General features: G+C 31.1%; 6 protein-coding genes across 6 annotated transcripts; 3 read left to right on the top strand and 3 right to left on the bottom strand. All coding sequences in view use genetic code 12, as the record gives it.

Annotated features, from left to right (window-relative positions):
• Nucleotides 1-51: 51 nt before the first annotated feature.
• Nucleotides 52-2,112, bottom strand: PGA17 (Pga17p). Its single transcript, XM_064904486.1, has one exon. It carries the CDS (start codon nucleotides 1,881-1,883, stop codon nucleotides 186-188), a length of 1,698 nt encoding a protein of 565 aa, XP_064764894.1. The 5' UTR covers nucleotides 1,884-2,112; the 3' UTR covers nucleotides 52-185.
• A 228-nt stretch (nucleotides 2,113-2,340) lies between these two features.
• Nucleotides 2,341-4,380, bottom strand: DFJ63DRAFT_310704 (uncharacterized protein; the record flags this gene model as incomplete). The annotated part of the gene is made up of 1 exon (XM_064905636.1): nucleotides 2,341-4,380. The coding sequence occupies one exon, from the start codon at nucleotides 4,378-4,380 to the stop codon at nucleotides 2,341-2,343; it is 2,040 nt and encodes a 679-aa protein (XP_064764893.1).
• A 376-nt stretch (nucleotides 4,381-4,756) lies between these two features.
• Nucleotides 4,757-10,067, top strand: DFJ63DRAFT_25619 (uncharacterized protein). The gene has a single exon (XM_064904493.1). It carries the CDS (start codon nucleotides 5,134-5,136, stop codon nucleotides 9,949-9,951), a length of 4,818 nt encoding a protein of 1,605 aa, XP_064764892.1. The 5' UTR covers nucleotides 4,757-5,133; the 3' UTR covers nucleotides 9,952-10,067.
• A 117-nt stretch (nucleotides 10,068-10,184) lies between these two features.
• On the bottom strand, nucleotides 10,185-11,342 carry HOG1 (mitogen-activated protein kinase; the record flags this gene model as incomplete). The annotated part of the gene is made up of 1 exon (XM_064904651.1): nucleotides 10,185-11,342. One exon carries the CDS (start codon nucleotides 11,340-11,342, stop codon nucleotides 10,185-10,187), a length of 1,158 nt encoding a protein of 385 aa, XP_064764891.1.
• A 1,088-nt stretch (nucleotides 11,343-12,430) lies between these two features.
• AVT7 (Avt7p) lies at nucleotides 12,431-13,789 on the top strand (the record flags this gene model as incomplete). Its single annotated transcript, XM_064907779.1, has 1 exon — nucleotides 12,431-13,789. The coding sequence occupies one exon, from the start codon at nucleotides 12,431-12,433 to the stop codon at nucleotides 13,787-13,789; it is 1,359 nt and encodes a 452-aa protein (XP_064764890.1).
• A 384-nt stretch (nucleotides 13,790-14,173) lies between these two features.
• PMT6 (dolichyl-phosphate-mannose-protein mannosyltransferase) lies at nucleotides 14,174-16,648 on the top strand (the record flags this gene model as incomplete). The annotated part of the gene is made up of 2 exons (XM_064905450.1): nucleotides 14,174-15,432; nucleotides 15,496-16,648. The coding sequence occupies 2 exons, from the start codon at nucleotides 14,174-14,176 to the stop codon at nucleotides 16,598-16,600; spliced, it is 2,364 nt and encodes a 787-aa protein (XP_064764889.1). The 3' UTR covers nucleotides 16,601-16,648.
• Nucleotides 16,649-17,405: the final 757 nt, after the last annotated feature.

The following is a 17,405-nucleotide window of genomic DNA, read 5'->3' as shown; positions in this document are numbered from 1 at the left end:
CATCGCGCAACGCTCCTAATTTCTGATTACACATACAAATTAAAAAAGCGAAACTTTATTGCATAACTAAATAGATGTAGAAAATTGCAAACGAAATATTTTAAAAGGTTTATTAAAGTGTTAAACTTAATAAGGGGTAACGAGGAGAAATGAAAAAATGGGGATATCTAAAACTAAGAAGAATTTTATATTAAAATCATGAAACCTGCAGCCAAAATATGTAATAATCCTGAACCTAAAGGTGTGACATTAGGGGATCCATTAGATGATCCACTTGAAGTGGTGGCTGATGAAGAAGGTATCAGCACTGATTTTTGAACTGTAGAATGACTGAAGCTACTAGTTGGTTCTGCTGTGTTACTAGCAACATCAGTTGTAAATGATGCCATTGTTTCAAGTGCATTTGTAATATCAGCTTCTATGGAACTGATGAAAACTGATTCACCAGCTGAAACAAGAGCTGAGAAAATGTCTTGTTTTGCTACTCCTGGGATCACTACTTCCTTTGAGCTTGAGCTTCCGGAGCTGAATAAGCTTTTAATATCATTTTCGATGGCAGCCTTTAAAGTTGGATCTTTTATAGCCTTTTCAAAAATATGTTCAACTATACCTGAGGCAAGTAAACTCTTTACTGTTGGAATTAATGGAGCAATTTGAATGTGAACATCTCCATGAAGTAAGTTTTCGAAAAAGTCAGAAAGTAAAATAACAGTAGCGTCTTGGAAATTTTCATTAATAAGTAAGGCATTAATAGTTTCATTAAGTAAACCAGATCTATCGACTGATGCAAAAATAGTTTGTAATAAGGCTTCGATATTGTCTCTTTTTGCGATTTGGATTGCTAATTCTTCTTCTCTTGTATTAAGAGAAGCCAAGTATGAGTTATCTGTAACAACTCCTTGAAGATTTCCTGCAAGAGACGAAGTTGCAATTCCATTAGCAGAAATAGCGGAATCTAATTCTCCAAGATTTATTGAATTAGCTCCTGAAGTAGCAATTGGAGCAGCTGTTGTAGTAGTGGCAGCTCCATCAGTCAAGAAAGCGAATAATCCTGCCTTTGTGGTAGTAGTACTAGCTGCTGTTGTTGCTGAAGTAGTGGCAGCTCCATCAGTCAAGAAAGCGAATAATCCTGCCTTTGTGGTAGTACTAGTAGCAGCTGTGGTGGTAGTTGCTGATTTATCACCATCAGTTAAGAAAGCAAATAATCCAGCCTTTGTGGTAGTAGTAGTATTACTTAATGCAGTAGTTTTAGCTCCATCAGTCAAGAATCCAAACAAACCTTCCTTTGTAGTAGTGGTAGCGGCCTTAGTGGTTGTATTACTTCCAATACCACCACCATAGAGACCTTCGATAATATTACCTGCATCTCCGATAATGCCTCCAAGTGAAAGATCTCCAGTAGCAATGAATTTTTTAATAATAGTTAAAATAGATGGGAAAGTATTAGGGTCTTCAATAATTCCTGCGATAAGATCATAAGCTAAACCAGAATCATCTAATGCTATCCATAAACTAGTAAGATTAAGAGTTTCACCAACTTTAAGAGCATCAACAATAACATGACCAGCTATGGTTCTAGTATAATTATTGGAAATGATAAATTCGGCAGCAACAGGTACTAAACCAATATCTTTTAACCCAATTAAAAGATCATCCAAATATTTGACATGATCATTTTCAGTTAAGATATTGTTTACCCAACCTGCAATTCCTTCAAAATTGATATCTTTAAGTAAACTTTCACCAATATCCAATACATCAGTTAATAAACCTCTTTGAACTAAATCAAGTTCGAATTCATCAGATGCTGGTTCAGCTACTGCTGTTGACTTGGCTATTGTGGCAATTGACAAACATGCTGTCAAGATGGCAGCAATTCTCATGGTTAAAGGATAGTATATGTATGAATTGACAATTAGACTGACAAGATGGATGAATAAATAAATAGATGGTTAACGAGTGAAAAGTGTCCAAGAGTTTGTAAATTTCATTAAAAACATTATTCTCGGAAGAGGTTTTAATTTCAGGGGCAAGGTATGTAATTTATAAAGATTGACATGGGGACATTAACCAATTCGTTGTTATTATTGATTGAATTGGGATATGTAATTAAAAGATTTGACTTAATCAAGAAATTTTTGCAGAATTAACATTTCCCAAAACGGAAACTTTTGGTCTTTAAAGTGAGATTCACCTAAACCCAAATAGGAAGTTCGCAATCTCGGCTTAAAAACAATTTATCATGTGATCTACACTATAGCAAAAAAAATAGCGCTAATATTATCAGATTAAGGAGTTATTCGGTCTTATTGTATGAAAAATTACTATACACGGTTATATTTAAGGTAATAGAATAAGTGGGAGTCTAAATCTTAATTCTGAGCCCATGGTGTCAACTCTATATCGTTCAACTGTTTCAAAGATATTGTCTATGGAAGGTGGGGAAATATCTTCATCACCATTGTTTAATAAATGCTCTTGTCTTTCATGTTCAACTCCATTGGATGGTGGTATCTGCAGTTCGTCTCCTTCATATTCTAATGTTTGCTCTGGTTGTTCTTCTAATTCAACTTGAGGTGGTTCATCACTACTATTACCAAATTCAGCTAAATTGAATTTGAATACAATATAATATTTTAAATCCATTAATGTTGAACTTTGGAATTGTTGTGATAAATATCTTGGAACATTAATTGAACCATTTATAGGAGCTGATTTTTGATCTCCATTAGGAATTATCGTATTAAACAATGAAGTTGAAAGGGTATTGAATTTTAAACTTCCAGTTACTCTATATGCATTGACAACATCTTTTAGTTTTTCAGTATCTTCTTCTCTAGCACTATTTGCTTCTCTGCAATGGAAAACCTCATGCGCTTCTAAATAAACCACAAGTCCTGCTACTTTTGTAGTTCGACTATTTTCAATTGGATTTACATTCAAGACGAAATTAATATCATCTCCAATATGATAATAAGGTCTTGAAAGACTGATTAAACATAATTGATAATTATTGACTCGTAATTGAAATTGAGTCTTTAAATGCAGGGGTAATTGAGGTATTAAACCTGAATCAGTATCATTTTCATATATAGTTGGAATACTTTTCTTTCTTTCATTGGTTGAAATCTTTGGCATATTATATAAATCTGATTCAATTAATTTTGATAAATCTTCTAAGAAAACTTCTCTTGTTTCAATTGATTTATGATCACCATTTTTATAATCTTTTGAATCATTAGATTCAATGATATTAATCTTCCAACTTTTATCAACCGTTATATTTTGAAAGAAATTATGTTGATTCCACCTTTCATTATTACCTATTCTTTCACCTTTAACTTCCATGGGGAAATAAATTGATTTTGGGATTAATTGTTGTTGTTCCAGTAATGTAACTACCAAAGAATACTTTATACTTAACCAACCTTGATCACAAGTTGGACCTGTCAGTCTTGTATTATAAGAAGGTGGTAAAGTATTATTTTGAGGGAATTTTATATGAAAAGTTCTTGTACTTGAAGGATGGATTGTTAAATCAGTAAATAATAATGCTTGCGATGTGGAATAGAATGGAACAATTGGATCGGATAATTCTTTAGCAGGTATTTTATATATATCTTTATTTTCAGAATCATTAAATTTCGGTGGTAAATGAGTATTAAAATTATATAATAAATCGTGAACAAGATATTTATTATTTTCATCAATAAAAAGATCATTATTCTTTACTACTAAATCATTAATACCACCTATTTTCCCACCAAGGATTAATTTCTTTTTTAAATTCTGTCGAATAAAAGGAATTGAATCTAATTTATATTCTCTTTCATCTTCATTTTCAAATGCATCATCAATTTCAGTTTGATAAATATCAACATATTCTTTATTATTCCACCAATTAGCGGTTTTAGGACCACCTCCAAGATCAATGGTAACTGCCCCAGGGGTTCCAACTGATAGTTTATAGTTCAATACAAGATATCCCACCAATTGGATGTTTCCTAAGAAGATTTTAATATCATCAGTTGGGGTATTATTTAATAAAGTGGTAGTATTTGACACGGTTGATTCAAGACTTTGTCTGAAAAAACCACCAAACCAAGAAGGATTTCCATTAGTGGAGGTAGCGGGAGTAAGTCTCTCAGTATCTACTGTACTTTCTTCAGTAGCAGTAGGGTTGATCACTAAATTACTGGTCAGAATATTATGGAAACTAATTAAACATTCCTGAATATTTTGATCAGTGGTTTGATTTGGTTTTTGATCAACGTAAGATAACGACACTAAGAGTTTATCGTTCAATTGCTTGACATAGACTGGTTTTGCATGATCTGAGAACACATCTGAATTGTGATAAAGATCCTTTCTGGTTGGCATTGTACACAATCGATATATCGCAATAGATAATAATAACCACTGATACAAATAATTGTTGATAACGTTTTTGTTTTCCCCCTAAACAATAAATTCAAAATAAATTTGTGCGAAATACGAAAAAAAGTGTCACCATTCATTCACTCACTAATTTATTTTTCACTGTAATTATCATATAGCATACGGTGTCATGTTCTTATCTAATTCTTACTAAAAGTCAAAATGAGTATTAGATATCATTGGAAATCAAGAGTAACATTGCCAAGAAACAAGGACAGAGAAGGAAGACTTAGATTCAATGGTAATTCCATTGGCTGGCATGATGTTTTGATTTCATAACGATTTACAAAGTTTATTACATAACTGAATATGGCTAAAACAACTATAATAGTCGGATTAAAGCGAAATATATAGTTCCATTAAATGTAGAATTTTAAGCCAGTCAATTGCAAGGCAAAGCAAAGCAAAGCAAAATCTGTAAATAGGGAATACTTAATCATATCTCCTTCTTCTTCTTCTTCTTCTATACATATATGGAATTAGGCTAAACTTTTAAGGTTTTTAGTCTTTGCGCCGCCGCAATTTTGGTAATTGGACTGTCCCCCTTATAGCTAAGAATTATCAATTGATGCCTTACCTTATACGAATTTAATCTTATACATGTTCTACATTTGCCACCCATCCAATAGGGGTATAAATATACATCATAAAGTTTCATAAGTAGTTGATTTTGATACCATACAGTACACTTTAACAATGTCATTGTCATTATCACAGCTAGTTGATCTAGTTGATATCACTAATGGTATAGCATCCAATCAATTGTCAAATCAATCATCTTGTACTTTCAGTAATAGTATCACACACCCATTATATGATAAGTATGGAAGTTCTTTAAATCCATGCTTTGTTGGTTCCATACTGTTTGTGTTTAACGCCATTTTTGGAATATTTGCCTTCATTCAATTGTTAACATTTTTGTTTAATAATAAAGTGGGACCATATAACCTCAAATATGGATTCGGTTATCCATTCAGTTTAAGAAGTGTTGGGATTTATCAATTAATCAAATTGAATTCAATTGCTTTACAAATCATATTAAATATCATCCTATTCGCTTTCCTTTCTACCAACAAACAGATCATAACCTTAAGTGTGGCCCTTACCATTATCCTCAATTTAATTATCATATTCCCCTTACATGTCATAGAACCTACTAGATCACCTAATGCAAGTGCTTCCCTTCTTTTATATTGGACTTTAAATATAGTCTTCTATATCATGGTTTTAATTTCCGATTCCTTTTCATCCCATAAGATTTACTTACCAATTGATGGTGATGTTAGCAGTGTTTATGCCATTGAAATTGTACTATTAATAAACTCAGCTTTAATCTTATGGTTTGAACTTGTATTATATAAACCATCTAAAGAATTAAAAGAATACTTTGAATTGAATGATTGGAAAATCAATTCAATCAGAAACATTTATAATGAATTATCATTCTACTGGTTAAACGGTCTCATTAAAAAAGTATATGATACCAATGATTTGGAATCTAAAGATTTACCTCCATTACCTCTTGAATTAGATAGTGAATCGAATTATCAAGTTCTTCAATCAAGGTGGAATATAGCTGAATCAAAAGCAAAAAGTGAGCTTAAGCTTAAACTTTCCAAAATCACAGATCCAACTGATGCTGATAAAATCCCTAAAGTTTCATTATTATTAATCATTATTGGTATATTTTGGAAACAATTCATTATTATATTTCTCTTTGATGTGATTGCCATGATTTTTGGATTTTCCCAAGCTTTCTTATTACAAGCATTCATCTTATTTTTCACTGACACAGCTACCTCAGATAATGATGATCATAGACAACCAGCAATCGTTGGATTTAGTATTGCATTCACTATGTTTGTCTTTTCATTAGCTAATTCAGTTTGTGTTAATCGATACTTTTTAATCAATACTAGTGTTGCCAATCAAATAAAAGGAGCATTGACAACTATGATATATAAAAAGACCTTAAGATTATCACCAGAATCAAGAAAAGTAAAGAATACAGGTGAAATAGTAAACAATTTAACCTTAGATGCTTCCATGGTTTCTAGCGTTCCTCATTTAATTGATATTTTATCCGCTCCAATAAGATTAGTACTTACATTGGCATCATTAGTAAAGATTATTGGTGTATCTACCTTTGCTGGTTTACTAGGTGCATTCATCTTAGTACCTTTTAGTTTAATTGTCAATAGTAAAGTTTATCCATTAATTCTTGAAAGAATGAAAGTCAAAGACGAAAGAACTAAATTAACTAATGAAATATTAAGTTCTATAAAAAGTATAAAATTATATTCATGGGAAAGTCCAATGTTAAAGAGATTATTCTATATAAGAAATGAAAAGGAATTACAACTTGGTAAAAGTATTGGTATTTTAATTTCATTTTTAGTCTTCTTATGGTCAACGGTTCCATTTTTCATCACTTGTACAACATTAATTACATTTTCTTATATCTCCAAAGTAGCATTGGTTCCTGCTATTGTGTTTCCGGCTTTAAACTTATTCTCAATGTTGGCAGAACCAATCATGATGCTTCCAAATGTATTAAACATGTATTTCACAATCAGTGTTTCATTAGGAAGATTGACAGAATTATTTTTGCTTGATGAAAAGGAACTTGAAACTGGATTTGTTGAACATTCTTTCAAACCGGCTAAAAAGAATGAAGACTCTGTAATTATAACAGATGCTACATTTGTGTGGGATAAATCTAAATATGAGACTGAATTATTGGAAGAAACTGAGGGACAAAGTGAAGACAATGTTGCGTTATCTGGTATAAACTTTTCTGCAAAAAAGGGTCAATTAACATGTATAGTTGGTAAAGTCGGTAGTGGAAAGACAACACTGCTTAGAGGTATATTGGAAGAAGTTTCTTTAGCAAAGAAAGATACCACAAGTATAAAAATAAACGGTTCAATAGCTTATTGTCCCCAATCACCATGGATAATGAATTCTACCATTAAGGAAAACATCTTGTTTGGATTTAAATTTGATAAGAGATTTTATGAAGAAACTGTTTCTGTTTGTCAATTGTTAGCTGATTTTGATATCTTGCCAGATGGTGATAGAACTGTGGTTGGTGAAAAGGGTATTTCATTGAGTGGTGGACAAAAGGCAAGAATTGCACTTGCTAGAAGTGTTTATTCAAGAGCTGATATTTATTTATTAGATGATGTTTTATCAGCAGTTGATGCTCATGTTGGGAAAAAGATTACTGATTTAGTTTTAGGACCTCAAGGAATATTGGCTTCCAAGACCATTATATTGGCTACTAATTCTGTTCCAACTTTACGTTTTGCTCATGAAATTGTTCTTTTGAGAGATAAAACTATATCTGAAAGAGGAAGCTTTAAAGAATCTATGGATAATAATGGAGATTTAGCTGCTTTAATATTAGAGTTTGGAAAACATGTGGAAGAAGATAATGTTGAAGCTGAAGAGCCTATTGAAGATCCTGCCAAGGTAATCACTTCAGAAGATACAGAAGTCACTGAATATCAACCAGAGTCTAACGCTGACGTTGTTCAAGAGAACCTTTTGGAGCGAATTGAAACAAGAAGTACACTTGGAAGAGCAAGTCTTGTGTCTTTCGAACATGAATACGATGAAGAAGAAGATGGAGTGGTGAGAAGAACTGGTCATACAGTTGAAGAAGGAGCCAAAGGACAAGTCAAATTATCTGTCTATTTGGAATATCTCAAAAACTGTAATTTCCCTTTCTTATTATTGTATTTGGTACTTTCCATGGTTGAAGTTGGTTTGGGTATTTGGGGTTGGTGGGTTCTTCAAATATGGACCGATAAGAATTTAGAAGCTGGTAAAAGTGTTGACACTGTATTTTATTTACTGTTATATGCCATTTCCGGTGTGTTATCATGCATAGCTATTCTTGTGGCATTTATTGTTGTATGGACAGTCTGTGTATTTACAGCTTCTAAATATTTCCATGATAGTATGGCCAAATCTGTATTAAGATCACCTATGTCATTCTTTGAAACAACGCCAGTTGGTAGAATATTGAATAGATTTAGTGATGATTTGGGAACTATCGATCAAGAATTGATTTGGACTTTTATATCATTCTTCATGGTGGTTCTTGGTGCAATTGGAAAATTGGTTGTCATTGTGTTAGTCTTACCTGGAATGTGGGTTCTTCTTTTAATTCTTTTTGTCTTTTATAATAACATTCGTCAACAATTCATTCCAGCTCAAAGAGAACTAAAAAGATTAAGTAGTGCCAATAAGAGTCCAGTTATTGCTCATCTTCAAGAATCATTGAATGGAATTGAAACCATCAAAGCGTTCGGACAAGTTGATAGATTCAGTTATAAAAACGAGTTAAATGTTAATACTCTTGCAAATTCTAACTTCACCAATTCAGTTTGTGGTAAATGGTTATCTACCAGGTTACAAATTATTTCTAATGCTATTATTTTTGGATCATCATTAACAATTTTGTCCACTTTAGGTACATCTTACCAATTCAGTCCAGGGTTGGTAGGTTTTGCTATGGCTAATGGTTTAGGTCTTACTTCGATGTTGCTGAGTATTATTTCAATGTGGGCAAGTATTGAAACTATGACTGTTTCCTTAGAAAGAATCATTGAATATTGTTATTTGAAGTCAGAAGCTGCTGAAGTGATTGAAGATAATAGACCACCTCTCTCATGGCCTGCTGAAGGTTCAATATCATTCAAAAGTTATTCCACTAAATACAGAGAGAATTTAGATCCTGTTTTAAAGAATTTAAGTCTTGATATAAAACCAGGAGAGAAAGTTGGTATTGTTGGTAGAACTGGAGCAGGTAAAACTACTGTTGCCATGTCTGTATTCAGAATTATTGAACCAACTGAAGGATATATTGAAATTGATGGAATAAATACGTCTTCGATAGGGTTAAGTGATTTACGTCAACATCTTAACATTATTCCACAAGATCCTCAAATAGTGGAAGGAACAGTCAGACAAAATCTTGATCCTCTTGATCGTCATACTGATGATGAATTATGGACTGTGTTGGAACATTCACATTTGAAAGAACATGTGGAAACTATGAAAACCAAGAAGAATCAGAAAAAGGAAGATGAAAAGGAAAAAGATGCCAATCCAGATGAAGAAGATGATTCTCAGTATGATTTTGGATTATCTGCAAAAGTATTTGAAGGAGGTTCTAACTTATCATCAGGTCAAAAACAGTTATTATCTCTTGCTAGAGCATTATTGATCAAATCAAAAATATTAATCTTGGATGAAGCAACAGCTGCGGTTGATGTTCAAACTGATAAGATTATTCAAGAAACCATTAGAACAGAATTCAATGACAGAACGATTTTAACTATTGCTCATCGTATTAATACTATCCTTGAAAGTGATCGGATTCTTGTATTAGATCATGGAAAGGTTAAAGAATTTGATACACCAGAAAATTTATTAAATGATGAAACATCAGAGTTTTATTCACTTTGTAAAGAAAGTGGAAATCTTAAAAAAGATAGTACTTAATCTTGTAATATATAAAATTTTTGAGGCAGAACTTCTGCCTTACATTATATTAGATAATATACATAACATTTAGAATGGGAAATAAGAGAGGAAGTAATGAAAGATTGCTAATTAAAGAAAGACAAACGGATGCTAGTCTTGTAGAAAAGAGTCAGAAAGACATGAGCGAAAAGTAAAGAAAATAGGATAAAGATAGAAAGAGGGGAGAGAGAGAAAGATCATCACGAGTGGCATTAATGTTGTTCAACTGGTTGTTCTTGTGGTTGCTGTTGTTGTTGAACAGGGAGATCAGCAGGAACAGTTTGACCTTGAATACCATCAATACCATCTTGGCCATCACCAACAAATTGATGGAAATCTAAGATTTCACTATACATCATGACTCTCCAAGTATCAACTGGTAAATCAGCATCATTAAAACTCCAATCGAATTTACTTTCACAAATTGGTTCATCAGTTGGATCATGATAAGGTTCCATATATGGGTGAGTTAAAGCTTGTACGGCACTTATTCTCTTTTTTGGATCGAATATAAGCATTTTTTCTAATAAATCAATAGCATTAGGTTCGATATGAGTATAATGACCGAATCTTTCTGAAAATGGAATTGGTTCTCTACGAGGTAAAGATTGAACGAAACGTAAAGTATTTTCTGAACAAATAGTATCAATAACATCAGGAGGGGGGGAACCTAATAATTCTGTTATTATAGAGAATTGATGAACATGATCTTTACCGGGGAATAAAGGTTTACCTTCCATCATTTCAGCAAGGATACAACCAACTGACCATAAATCAACTTCTGTATCATATTTTTGCCAAGTTAACATAATTTCTGGAGCTCTATAATATCTTGTTGAAACATAACCAGTCATTTGAGGATCTTGAATTCTAGCTAAACCGAAATCACAAATCTTTAAATCACAATTTTCATTGATTAAAATATTAGAAGGTTTTAAATCTCTATGGATTACGCCCGCTGAATGGATATATTTTAAACCTCTTAAGATTTGATAAGTAAAATATTGAATGAATTGTTTTTCTAAAGGTCTTGAAGTTAATAAACGATGTAAATCAGTACCTTGTAATTCATTAACGAAATAGATATCTTCTAAAGGTGATAAGAAAATATCATCCAATGAAATTAAATTTTCATGTCTTAAATGTTTTAATAATTTTAATTCTCTATAAGTTCTTTTAGCTAATACAGGAGTCAGAAATGGTTTCATAATTTTCTTGACAGCAACATTTTGACCAGTAAGTTTATCAACGGCAGAACAAACAAGACCAAATGCACCCATACCCACTGGGTTTAAGTCGGTATACCGTTTGGTTATTTCAAATACAGTACCAAAGATCTGTGTTCTGGTGAATTCTCCATCGGATGACATAGTTGAAACTAATATAACAAGTTGATTTAAATAATGGGGACAATATGAGGTGGATTGATTGAAATTAAGTTGAACTGAAGTAACAATGTATATATATATAGATGTCTAAATGGATTCAACTATGATATGCTTAAGTCTATAAACGGCAATGACAGATGATTGATATGATATGATATGATATGATATGATTGATATAATGGCGATTAAGGTTGAAATTCAAATTGCTGAACATATTTGAACCAAAACAGAAAAAAAATCACATAAAAAAAAAAAAATGCGGGAGAACACACACTAAAATAAAAAGAAGGAAAGAAGGGGTTTAATCTTAAGTAATTGATGAATTAGACTACCATTAGACCTAAAATTAGACAAAAAAGATTAGTATAGATTGAAGTTAAGGGTTGGTTGGTATAGATAGTCATGTCAATTGATCTATAACTAACGTTTGAACAATGAAAATGAATGGAAGAGTTATGAACGACGACATTTTTTTTTTCGAATAGATGACATTTTTCTTAAAGGGATAATCATGTCGCACCCTTACTATCCGATCATCATATACTCAATCGGAACTACTTCATTTCTTGCAGCCACTTTGTTCTTTTAAACTAATCATAAATCAACTGTAATAATCTATTAAATATACAGAATGAATTATCACATTAGATGCTTTGATAATGCAATTACTTCTTCTTTGAATATATCTATGCATTGGGAATCACTAAATTGCGAAATCGATACTAAAGTTTCTTTACATCTAAAACAATCCATTGTAATGGGAGATTTATAAATTTAATTTAAATAGGTTTAATCATAATATCTATCTAACATCTATGAAGTTGAATTAATATTATATTTAATTATGAAAGTATGTATAGTGTACTACAGCTGTTCCAATACAAGTCTGTGGTAAGGATGTTCACTTTCTATTATATTCTATGCATGGATGTTGTGTTTATATGCAGTCAAGTTCAATAATTTTGTAGCAGCCACACAGAAAGTTAGTATTCAATGGTATCATCATCAACACAACCATAATTTCTTGATTATTCAATTCAATTTAATTCTCTATCCATCCATCATCCACAATGCCAACTATCGATGCTGGGGCTTCCGGGGCTTCAACTGTATCATCAGGAATTAGTTTAATTAAAACTATTATTGGTGCAGGTTTGCTTTCTATGCCATTAGCCTTTTCAACTGATGGAATAGCAATTGGAATTGTAATCATATTATTAGCAGCCTTAACGTCAGGATATGGATTGTTTCTCCAAGCATATACTTCAAAATATGTTCCTTTAGGTCATGCTACCTTTTTCAACTTATGTTCAGTGTCATATCCTACTTTATCGGTTGTTTTTGATATAGCCATTGCAATTCAATGTTTTGGTTGTGCCTTATCATACTTGGTTTTAATTGGTGATATTTCTCCAACTTTTGTCACTTATGTTCCATATGTAGATCCAGTCAATTATAGAACGTTTTGGATCTTAGTATCAACTTTAATTTGTGTTCCCCTTTCATTTTTAAAAAATTTAGATAATTTAAAATATACTTCAATTTTAGGATTAGTTGCTATCCTTTATATGTCATTATTAGTAATTGGTCACTTTTTAACTAATGATATTCCTAATGAATATAAAGGTGATATAACTTATTTCCCTCCAACTATAAGTGGAATATTTAGTACTTTTTCCATTATTGTGTTTGCATTTACTGGTCATCAAAATATGTTTTCAATTATTAATGAAGCTAAAGATAAATCATTATCAAATATTTCAAAATTAATCAATTTTGCCATTATTTTATCTTCGATATTTTTCATTATTGTTGGTTTAGCTGGTTATTTAACCTTTGGTGATAAAGTTACTGGTAATGTTATTTTATCTTATCCCCAAGCTTGGTATAATAATTTAGGTAGATTTTCAATTGTATTCATGGTTATTTTTTCATTCCCATTAATGATACATCCAGCAAGAATTTCAGTTAATAATATTTATTATTTCATTTCTGTGAATGTATTCGATCATCAAATTGTTGATGATGATGATGACATTATCATTGCAACCATCAGTAATGAGAATACAAGCTTATTACCAAATGTTGATTCTCAAGAATCTCAAATTGCTTCCAAGAAATCAAATGTAGTACCATTACCTCATAAGACATTTTTAGTAATAACTACAGCTTTATTACTTTTAGGATATGGGTTAGCCATATCAATTACATCATTTGCATTTGTATTAGCCATAGTGGGTGCTACTGGGTCCACCGCTATTTCTTTTATTTTACCAGGTTTGTTTGGATTCAAGTTGATTGGTTCTGAATCTCAAAATCCAACTTTAAAGGAAATTATCTTGAAACAACTTTCTTTAGCTTTGACTATTTGGGGTATTGCTGTAATGCTTTTATGCTTATATACCACTATCTTTTTATCCCAAGTTTAAGTACTACATTTATTTATAACTGTCGAAGTAACAATAAGAGCTAGCTGTTAGTTAATGTCCGTAGATTCAGAATATAATATATAGAATCGTATAGTTTAAATGAAGATTATTTAAAAATCTCAGTACTATTTTGACGCGCACCAAGAAGCTTTAAATTATCAAAACATTTTTGAAAAATCTCAAATCAATTTGTGAAGAAACTATCTTTTGAAACCATCATTGACATCCATATCAACCTATAACTAAGGTGAAATATCATATTGGAGTACGTTTTAAATTAATGAAATACCCCCCAAATTAATTAAAATTAAACGCTTCAAATTCACTACTTGCATTAATTTCACGCTCAGAATTCAGAATAGTTAGTTATATGGCATATCTTAGATGAATGAATCAAAATATCACTCAACTACCAACGGGTTGTCTTCATTCACAGAGTCCTCGAAGACAACTTCATCTTCTACCTCAGACCATCCATTTGCCCAATTAAAACAAAGAAAACCACTAAAACAAAGTTCTGATCTTTCACTGTCTATTAACGATGAATTGGATGAAATAATATCAAAAACTTCAGAATTATCCATAAACAATCCTTCTAAATGGTCATCCTCATCATCATTATTTATAAATTATTTGAATCCATTATTTTTAACCATATTGTCTGCAATTGTAAGGCTTTACGACATAAACAAGTCTAAAGCCGTAACTTGGGACGAAGCCCATTTTGGTAAATTTGGAGCTTATTATTTAAACCATGAGTTTTATTTTGATGTTCATCCTCCTTTAGGAAAGTTATTAATTGGATTATCAGAATACTTGTCCAATTTTAATGGTGAATTTGCTTTTGATAGTGGTGCAGTTTATCCAGAAGAATGTGACTTTGTCTTTATGAGAGTCTTTAATTGTATATTCAGTATATTATGCACCCCATTATCTTACTACTTAGGTATAAACCTTGGATTTAGTCAATGGACAACTTGGTTTTTAACATTACTGGTAACATTTGAAATGATCTCCTTAACTTTATCAAAGTTTATTTTATTGGATTCAATTTTAATATTCTTCACTGTTTTAAGTTATTTCTGTCTCATCAAATTACATAACTTGATAATTCAAAATAATTCATTATCATTGAAAGGATTCATATGGTTAATAGTAACAGGATTTTCGATTGGATGTGTTTGTTCAGTTAAATGGGTTGGTTTATTTGTTACTGTGCTTGTTGGACTTTACATAATTTATGATTTATTAATCAAATCTTATCAATTAACATCAAAATCAACATCTGGAGCTCCTAAGATTTCTATAATGACATACATTTTGCATTGGATTTCAAGGATTATTACATTAATCCTTATTCCATTTTTCATTTACTTATTTTGCTTTAAAATTCATTTCACAGTGCTAAATCGTTCAGGAACTGGTGATGGATCAATTTCAACCTTATTGCAAACTTCATTAGAAGGTAATTCAATCAGGCTGGGTCCTAGATCTATTAGTTATGGTTCTTTAATAACTTTGAGATCACAAGGATTATCACCTAATTTAATTCATTCTCATGAACATATTTATCCAGAAGGATCACATCAACAACAAGTTACAACATATGGATTCAAGGATGAAAATAATGATTTCTTGATAGAGTTTCCACTCTCAAGAGGACTATTTGCAACCTTAAATAACGATAATAGTACTAATACTACCAGTACTGAACAAGAAATTAATTCAAGCAACGATGATGAGCAATATAGAACTCTTGTTAAGGATGGAGATGTTATTAGGTTAACTCACGAAGTAACTGGTTGTTTAATTAGGACCCATACCTTTCATGCACCAGTTTCCAATAATCATTTTGAAGTATCATGTTTTGGAGACGTTGAAAATGAAAATGAATTCAAAGACGAATGGATAATTGAAATACAAAATCATGAAGTTTCTCCATCGCCAAGTTTCCAGAATGAAAATGCTGATGAAATTCATCCTATTTCAACCAATTTCAGATTGAAAAATAAGCAACTTGGATGTTATTTAGCTACTACAGGATACTCCTATCCCTCTTGGGGATTTCAACAAGGTGAAGTGGTCTGTAAATATACATTTTTATCAAAAGATAAGAGTACTTGGTGGAATATTGAAGATCATGTCAACAATAAGTTAGAAATGCCAGCTGAAGCATATGTACCTCCAAAACCAAAGTTTTGGAAAGAATTTATTTTATTAAATTATGGTATGATGGCATCTAATAATGCTTTAGTTCCTGATCCGGATAAGTTTGATAGATTAAGTTCTGAATGGTGGGAATGGCCAATCTTGCATACGGGTTTAAGAATGTGTTCTTGGTTAACTGATGATGTGAAATTCTTTTTAATCGGTAATCCATTTATAACCTGGTTTTCAACATTATCTTTGGGTTTGTTTTTAATTTATGCATTGGTTAAAGCCTTTAGATATCAAAGACAATTGGATAATTTTGATTTATTCGATTCAAATTGGAACTTATTTTTGATTCAAGGTATTGTACCATTCATTGGTTGGTTTTTCCATTATTTTCCATTTATTGTAATGGGAAGGGTCAAATACTTGCATCATTATTTACCAGCACAATATTTTGCTATCTTAATAAGTTCCTTTATAATGGAGTCTTTAATTCAAAAGAAAATCAAATATAAATATTTGAGATACTTTGTTTATGCTTCAAGCTATATTTTAATTATTGGTTCGTTCTGGTATTTAAAAGATTTAGCCTTTGGTATGGAAGGTCCTTCAAATCAATTTAGCCACTTAAAGTTATTACCAACTTGGTACATTTAGAGTAACTGTGTATAGAATAATATGACGCGCTAAAAAATTGTTGCAAAGAAATTTTTTTTTTCCAAATTTGCTATATATTCTCACTCCTAAACACTATAAATCTATAGAATTTATATAAAGAGAAAGTATATAACTAGTTGAGGGAGAGAAAGGTTTTTTTTTTTTTTTTCCAAATTTGTTATATATTCTTACTCTTGTTAAGGTTAAAAATAAGAATTATTTTAAACTTAAAACTCTCTTGATTAGATGATAAAGTAGCTATTTACAATAAATTGTATTTCAAATCAATGCTACCAAACAAAATGTACTTATAAGTTCTAAAAATTAAATCCTTAAAATTACAAAAATTGCTTATGAAAATATAACAAATTTGGAAAAAAAAAAGCTTATAAAAATTTCTTAAATTTGACCAATTCAGACTTCAACAGCTACATTTTTAGCTTCTATCAACTCAGAACTACAAAGCTTAAAACGAGAACTCTGAAACAGTTATGTATCGTGAAATTAATGACGAGAAATGAATATATATGACAAAGTTCGAAAAACTAAATATGTTTTTAGTCGAACTGCCTCCAATATTCAACTACCACTAAAATTATTATTGTTCTGATTATGATTTTTTTTTCCAAATTTGTTATATATTAATCTAAATCAACTTTGATTCATATCGAAAAACAGCAAAATCAAAGTCAAATACTGATGTTCACTGGTATTTACATTTGAAAAACAAACATATCCAAATACACCAGTAAAAAGCAAGAAATCAACAGAGATTGGAAGGCGTTTAGATTTCTTTTTTCCATAT

This window comes from Scheffersomyces coipomensis (assembly GCF_036884675.1).
Source record: "Scheffersomyces coipomensis strain NRRL Y-17651 chromosome Unknown DFJ63scaffold_1, whole genome shotgun sequence".
Classification (NCBI taxonomy): Eukaryota; Fungi; Ascomycota; class Pichiomycetes; order Serinales; family Debaryomycetaceae; genus Scheffersomyces; species Scheffersomyces coipomensis.
The sequence above is the reverse complement of the archived record's forward strand: the minus strand, read 5'-3'. Positions and strand labels throughout refer to the sequence as shown.